The 6,931-nt window shown below is 38.1% G+C and overlaps 1 protein-coding gene across 1 annotated transcript; it reads right to left on the bottom strand.

Annotated features, from left to right (window-relative positions):
* Positions 1–2,531: 2,531 nt before the first annotated feature.
* LOC110803678 (chaperonin CPN60, mitochondrial) lies at positions 2,532–6,577 on the bottom strand. Its single transcript, XM_022009212.2, has 16 exons — positions 6,361–6,577; positions 6,112–6,243; positions 5,758–5,917; positions 5,238–5,413; positions 5,042–5,137; positions 4,823–4,927; positions 4,645–4,731; positions 4,464–4,553; positions 4,288–4,368; positions 4,131–4,199; positions 3,950–4,027; positions 3,734–3,829; positions 3,426–3,629; positions 3,165–3,270; positions 2,987–3,065; positions 2,532–2,890 (listed from the first exon to the last, which is right to left on the bottom strand). The coding sequence occupies exons 1-16, from the start codon at positions 6,421–6,423 to the stop codon at positions 2,785–2,787; spliced, it is 1,728 nt and encodes a 575-aa protein (XP_021864904.1). The 5' UTR covers positions 6,424–6,577; the 3' UTR covers positions 2,532–2,784.
* Positions 6,578–6,931: the final 354 nt, after the last annotated feature.

The raw sequence follows: 6,931 nt of genomic DNA on the forward strand, positions 1-6,931 counted from the left end.
CATATGGTCTTAAACCTGATTCTGTTCCTGTCATTAATCCTCCTTCTCTAGTTCATTTTGGTACTGATAATACTGTTATTCTTCCAAATCACATCAATGACTATAATCATTCAGTTAATTCTCCCAACTCTCCTATTATCTCTCAGTCATCTCCAACTCTTTCTAATCACTTTATACATTCTGATTCCCCAAACACAAATTCTTCTCCTTCTCAAAATTCTTCTCCTTCTCTTCCTTCTAATTCTTTAGAATCTGATCATTCTCATCCACCTTCTAATACAATTACTCTACCTTCAAATCCAAATACCAGACAATCTACCAGACAGATCAAACCATCTTCAGTTCTTACTGATTTTGTAGGAGGTTATGTACCTCATAGAACTTCTTTGGCTGCTCCTAATGACAGTGAATCTTTGTCATTTTCTGCTGATTCTATTCTGCCTCATATCACTAAAGCTAAGCCAGGAGAAGTATGCAGACTCAGAAAATCAATTTATGGTCTTAAACAGGCTTCTAGACAATGGAACAAAGAGTTAAGCAAATTCTTGAAAACCCTCAATTTTCAACAATCCACCCAGGACTATTCTCTCTTTACTAGAACTTTTGATGGTGAATTTTTGGTATTGCTTGTATATGTTGATGATATTTTACTCACTGGCACCTCTTCTTCTCAAATTGAAGCAGTCAAAATAGCCCTTGATCATGCTTTCACAATCAAAGATCTTGGTCAACTGGCTTATTTTTTGGGTATTGAGGTGCACAGGAATAAGAATGGCATTTTTCTTTCTCAAAAGAAATACATTCAAGATATACTTGCTGATGCTGGTATGGAAAACTGTGATTCTGTATCTGCTCCTTTATCTTGTGGCCTTAAACTTTCTACTGATGTGGGTGATCTACTTGCTGAACCTGATATTTACAGAAGATTGATTGGTAGATTGCTTTACCTAGGCATCACCAGACCAGATTTGTCTTACAGTGTTCAGCACTTAAGTCAATTTATTCACTCTCCTAGAGTTCCCCATTTGCGTGCTGCATTGCATGTTCTAAAGTATCTTAAAGGCACCTTAACTGATGGTATTTGGTATTCAGCTGATGCTGATCCTACTTTATCAGCTTATAGTGATGCTGATTGGAGTTCTTGTCAGTTCAGTAGTAGGTCTCTTAGTGCCTATGCAGTCTTTCTTGGCCCCAACCTCATCTCATGGAAAACCAAGAAGCAAAGAAGTGTTAGCAAATCTTCTGCTGAAGCAGAATACAGAAGTATGTCAGCAGCTGCAAGTGAACTTGTTTGGATTCATGGTTTGCTTGAGGATCTTCAAATCACTGTGCCTTTACCCATTACTTTGCACTGTGACAACATCTCTGCTGAGCACCTGGCCAAGAATCCTGTGTTTCATGATAAAACCAAGCATCTGAAACGTGACATGCACTATGTCAGAGAGCAAGTTGAAGCTGGTTTCATTCACACAGCTCATGTATCTAGTTCTCACCAACTGGCTGATATCCTTACCAAGCCATTGGCTTCCTCTCCTCACAAGCAACTTTCTGCCAAGCTAGGACTTATTTCCAAGGTCCAGCTTGAAGGGGAGTATAGGAATTAATATATTTATTTTATTATTTTATAAAACAGAATATCAGTTAGTTATATTTCTGTTAGAGAGTTTGTTACTTTCTGTTTTGATGAGCTAGCATCATTGCTGTATTTAAGCAGTTGGTTCTGCATTATTTCATTTTGTGCGAGAATATTGATTAATAAAACAAATTCTTCTCCTAATTCTCTCTGTAACTGCTTGAGATTCTATAGCAACACAGTTATTTTCGGGTCCGGGTCTTAGTTTGGATCGGATAATAATCAAATCAAATAGAATTCAGGTCGGGTCACTCTCAGGGACGGGTCAAACTCGGGTCTGATAATTAACCTATACATTTTAATTATTTTATATTCTAAAAAAATTTGTTTAACTTATTTTAGAGCTAAATTTTTCGGTATCTAGCAATAAATAATTAAAATAGATTTATCGTTGAAGTTATTATTTGATCGTGTCATTGATAACTCGGGTAAATCGGGTAGCGGTTGTCACAAGTCGGGTCAATAGCAGGTTTCATCGAGTTACAATCGGTTTCGGGTTGACATCGGGTCGGGTATCGAATTGAGTTCGGGTCATTGTTCGGTCGGGTCAGTTCGGTTATCGGTCATTTTCGGGTCGGGTGTCGGGTTCGGGTGTTACAACATCGGGTTAAAATCGGTTATCGGTTTTTCCGAGTCGGGTACAGGTCGGGTTTCGGGTTACCTATTTTACCGTAATTTCGGGTCATGGTCGGTTACGGGTTCGGTCGGTTCAGGTCGGGTTTTCAGGTCGGGTCAGTTTTTGACAGCTCTACATGACCCCATGTACATAGATTTTCGGCAATCCAAGGTACGTTCAAAACATAAATTGTCAGGACAAAAATAGTTTGTATTTCCACGTTTATTTTAGTGCCAGTCGATCATTTGAAAACTGAGCAACAGCACCACAGATATGAAGCGATTTTGTAAACAGGTAACTCTCACTTGGCAGTTCCATTCCCAAGTTCCGCTATAGGCTATCGAATGAAATAATTATTGGAGGTTCGATCACAATTCCAATAAAAAATATTGGCTGTTCTCTTGTATTCGCAGGCAACCCTACAAACTATTTTTCTCCCACTATATTCTACACAATTTCCTTCCTAGCCTAACAAGGGCATTAACAAAATCCAGCAAATGTGAAGAAAATGTATCTTGCGTATTCAGTCAACCACTTAGTACTCCATACCGCCCATACCGCCCATTGCAGGAGCTGCATCCTTCTCATCTTTGGGTGCCTCAACAATTACAGCTTCCGTTGTAGTCATCAAAGATGACACACTGCAACAGAAGAAATAAAGAAAAATCTCTCAAGAATTTTCATTAATGACCTAGGCTACGTACGTATATGAAAACTCTTAACAAACAAAATCTTACCTAGCAGCATCAGACAAAGCTGTCCTAATAACCTTCAATGGATCGATAATTCCTGATTTGACCATGTCTACATATTCGCCTGATCAATTAACATAAAGTTAGTATATATACCCACCTCGTAGTTGCTCATTCATCAACATAAAGTTACAGGAGCATGTAAGCTGTTTGAGTTTGATACCTTTAGCAGCATCGTAACCAAGATCTTCATTATCCTGCTCTAATAGTTTGCCAACAATAAGAGCTCCCTCAACACCAGCATTTGAAGCGATTGTGTAAACAGGAGTCTGCAGTGATGAATGGATTCATGTTAATGATATGAGATCATGAGCTCCAAAAGAGTAACGGGTGATAAAATGTAAACCTAAAGGCATCCTGTTACTTGAGCATCTCAACTCTAAAGCAGGGATTTCTTAACAAAGGATATCAAATAACGATATACCTTCAGTGCAGCTTGGATGATCTGTACTCCAATCTTTTGATCATAGTTGGCAGTCTGTAGCTTGTCTAATTCCTTTGAAGCATAAAGAAGTGCTACACCACCACCAGGTACGATACCTTCTGCAACTGCAGCTTTGGTGGCATTCAAAGCATCAGTCACCCTATCCTTCTTTTCCCCAACTTCAGCTTCACTAGCTCCTCCAATCTAGAAATAGCCATAACAAGTTTGTTGTGTTTAGGTTAAGAACACGCCCAGAGAAGTAGCAGAGACGAATTTTCAAAATTCTAAGAACCCGAAACATAACAAACCTTCAAAACAGCAACTCCACCAGATAGCTTAGCAAGCCTCTCCTCAAGCTTCTCCTTGTCATAATCTGATGTGCTGAGTTCAATACCAGACCTGATCTGTATCCACAAATTATAAGAACAGAAAAACTTAGAATTCGAGCACAATGTCTATGAATTGCCATCTATTTATCAGAAGGTAAAGAAAAACAGAACATGTACAGAAGAAGCTAAACACACCTGTTCACATCTTTCCTCAATGCCTGCTTTATCACCCGCACCGTCAAGAATCACGGTGTCATCCTTTGAGACAGTGATCTAGAATAACCAATGTAATGTTATATACCATGAAGCTGCAACTAGAAATGCTCATACTAGATGGCCAAGCATAGTCATACTAGAAGCTGAAACTGAAACTCACCTTTTTGCACGAACCTAGCATATCAATATCAAGCTTTTCCATATTCATGCCAAGGTCTTCAGTTATAACCTGCACAGCAAGAGACACATTACTCCATACATATTTCAAGATAACCAAGACTTACTTCAAATATCAAACATTAAGATGAGCCTCTCACCACTCCACCAGTAAGAGTTGCAAGATCCTGCAAATTTGCTTTCCTGTTCTCTCCAAAGCCAGGGGCTTTAACAGCACAGATCTACAAAGAAAAGAAAATTGCATATAGTATCAATAACTAACGTTGTGAAACAAGGGATACAAATTATAGCTATGTATGAGATTTCGAAGAAAAACCTTTAGTCCTGCTCGGATCTTATTCAAAATAAGAGTGGCCAAGGCCTCGCTGTCGATATCTTCTGCAACAATCAACAAAGGCTTCTGTCTCTGTATTAACAAGATATATGAGTTAGAGCGACCCTGAAAGCGGCATACTTCATACATTTAAAAGTTTAAGAAATCTATGATGATCTCCAACCTTCAATGCCATTTCTAGGGCTTTCACCACAGCAGTGACACTACCGATTTTCTTCTCATGAATCAAAATAAGAGGGTCATCCAATTCCTGCAAAAGTTAGACGTACAATAAAACATTATAATTAAGACAGCTTGTAAATGTAAGATTTCAAAATGAAATAAATGAGATTAATGCTTACACATTTCTGGGTTTTCTGGTTGGTAATAAAGTAAGGAGAAATGTAACCCCTGTCTAACTTCATGCCCTCCACAACTTCAAGTTCATTAAACAATGTCTTGCCGTCCTAGAATCACCACATTATCATAAGCTTAACTGCTAATAAAACAAAAAGACACGAACTTCTGGAATTGTATGACAAATATTAAAAAATGCTAACATCAGAAACAAAATGACTTACTTGGATTGTAATAACTCCTTCCTTGCCAACCTTCTCCATAGCCTTTGCGATCATCTCACCAATTTCCCTATCACCATTAGCAGAAATAGTACCCACCTACAAAAAGATGCAAGGTGATGAAAAAATCCAACAGTTGTCCCATAGAAACAATTCAAAAGCTTTTCTCTAGAAACAATTAAAATATTTTATCTCAAACCTGCGCAATCTCTTCTGAAGTACTGATCATTCTTGCTCTACTTTTCAGGTAAGTTACCACAGCATCCACTGCCATAGTCATACCTCTCCGGAGGTCCATCGCATTCATTCCTACTCCAACTGACCTTACTCCCTCAATCAATATTGCCCTGGTAAGAACTGTAGCACAGGTCGTGCCTGCAATCCCAAGACAACAAATAGCATTTTCAACCAAGTGTTCAAACGAATCCACGTTACCATTTAAATTAATCACTATATAAATGTATGATTGAAACAAAACTTGATCCAATGATTATTTACTCCCTCTACAATCAAAGAGCAAACTATCACATTCTTATTTCAAAATGCTACTTTGTATAACAGACCAGCAGGAATTCAACAACAAAGTGGCATCAAACGAAAAATGCAAACAACAGAATACAATTGAAACCAGAAAAATGTAAGAAAATTTAAAACTTGCTTGCAACAAAAACAGATTTCTCATATGAACAATTAAGCAATGCCCAAGTTTGAGGCTTTACCATCTCCGGCGACATCATTGGTAGAGTTGGCAACTTGTTTAACAAGACTTGCACCCAAATTCTTATATCTGTCCTTGAATTCAATACTTTTCGCGACCGTCACACCGTCCTTTGTCACTTTAGGAGCACCAAAACTTTGCTCAATTATAACATTACGCCCCTATACACACCCACCAAATTTTACCATCAACATTCAATTGGTACATCACCACATTAAGCCCAGTTATAATCAAATCTTCAGATAACTATTAAATCTCAAACAAAGCCATTACAGCTAATTAACAGATCTAACAACCAGTACAAATTCGCAGAAAAAGACAAAATTAGAGAAAACGCCCATTCAAAACAGCTTACCCTAGGTCCCATAGTCACTTTAACAGCATCGGCAAGCTCTTCAATACCTTTAAGCATAGATTTGCGAGCATCCTCACCAAATCTTATTTCTTTAGCAGCATAATTTCTGCTCCAATTCAACCTACCACCAATCTATAAAAAAAACCCAGAAAACATTGCGAAAACCAATAAAAACCCAGAAGTTTCAATCTGAAAAAATTGGAATCAAACAAATCACAAAATGTGGGATCATGAGATGCAAAGACTTACGGCGGCGCGGCTGCTGCTGGTGGCGCGAGCCCGGGAGGCAAGGGCGGCGGCTGCGCGCAACATGGTGTAATAGACAGCGGAGAAGAGAGAGTGGAGAAAATACTAGAATGAAGTAGTGATTTGAGGAGAGAATGGAGAAACGGGAGGCAAATGAGAGGTGCTTAGATTTTTATAAAGGAAGAAGGTTGGAACTTGGAAGAGTCTAGAATGAGCAAGGGTTTAGGGTTTTACAACCCATTTAGGCCATTTTCTAAGTTTTTTTAAAAAAAATATAGTCTTTTAGTTTATCTTTTAGTTTGGGTTAATAACGGCAATCATGCTAATGCATCTATTTATATTTGGGTATCTCAATGTGGTGTTGGTCATTTTTTATTTACTTTTCAATTTTAATATAGAATCGGAATTTGGTGAGAAACGTGAGAAACTTTATCTACCGTCGGATTAAAAAGATCTGAAGGCTTCATTAATGGTAATATCGTAATTGCAAGTTTCAACTAAAGAAAGATGTTAGCTTCCCACATGATAGGTTCCAAGTTTCCAACTTCACTGCGATACCATTTCTTTCACTTTT

This window comes from Spinacia oleracea, chromosome 1, assembly GCF_020520425.1.
Source record: "Spinacia oleracea cultivar Varoflay chromosome 1, BTI_SOV_V1, whole genome shotgun sequence".
Taxonomy (NCBI): domain Eukaryota; kingdom Viridiplantae; phylum Streptophyta; class Magnoliopsida; order Caryophyllales; family Amaranthaceae; genus Spinacia; species Spinacia oleracea.

What these genes read in the sequence shown, in the direction of transcription:
- LOC110803678 (XM_022009212.2), bottom strand. Translation starts at nt 6,423, where the DNA reads ATGTTGCGCGCAGCCGCCGCCCTTGCCTCCCGGGCTCGCGCCACCAGC. An exon ending in GTGGAGTTGCTGTTTTGAAG is followed by an intron (nt 3,630 to 3,733) that starts GTTTGTTATGTT and finishes GGCTATTTCTAG; the next exon opens with ATTGGAGGAGCTAGTGAAGC. An exon ending in GCTTTGTCTGATGCTGCTAG is followed by an intron (nt 2,891 to 2,986) that starts GTAAGATTTTGT and finishes CTTCTGTTGCAG; the next exon opens with TGTGTCATCTTTGATGACTA.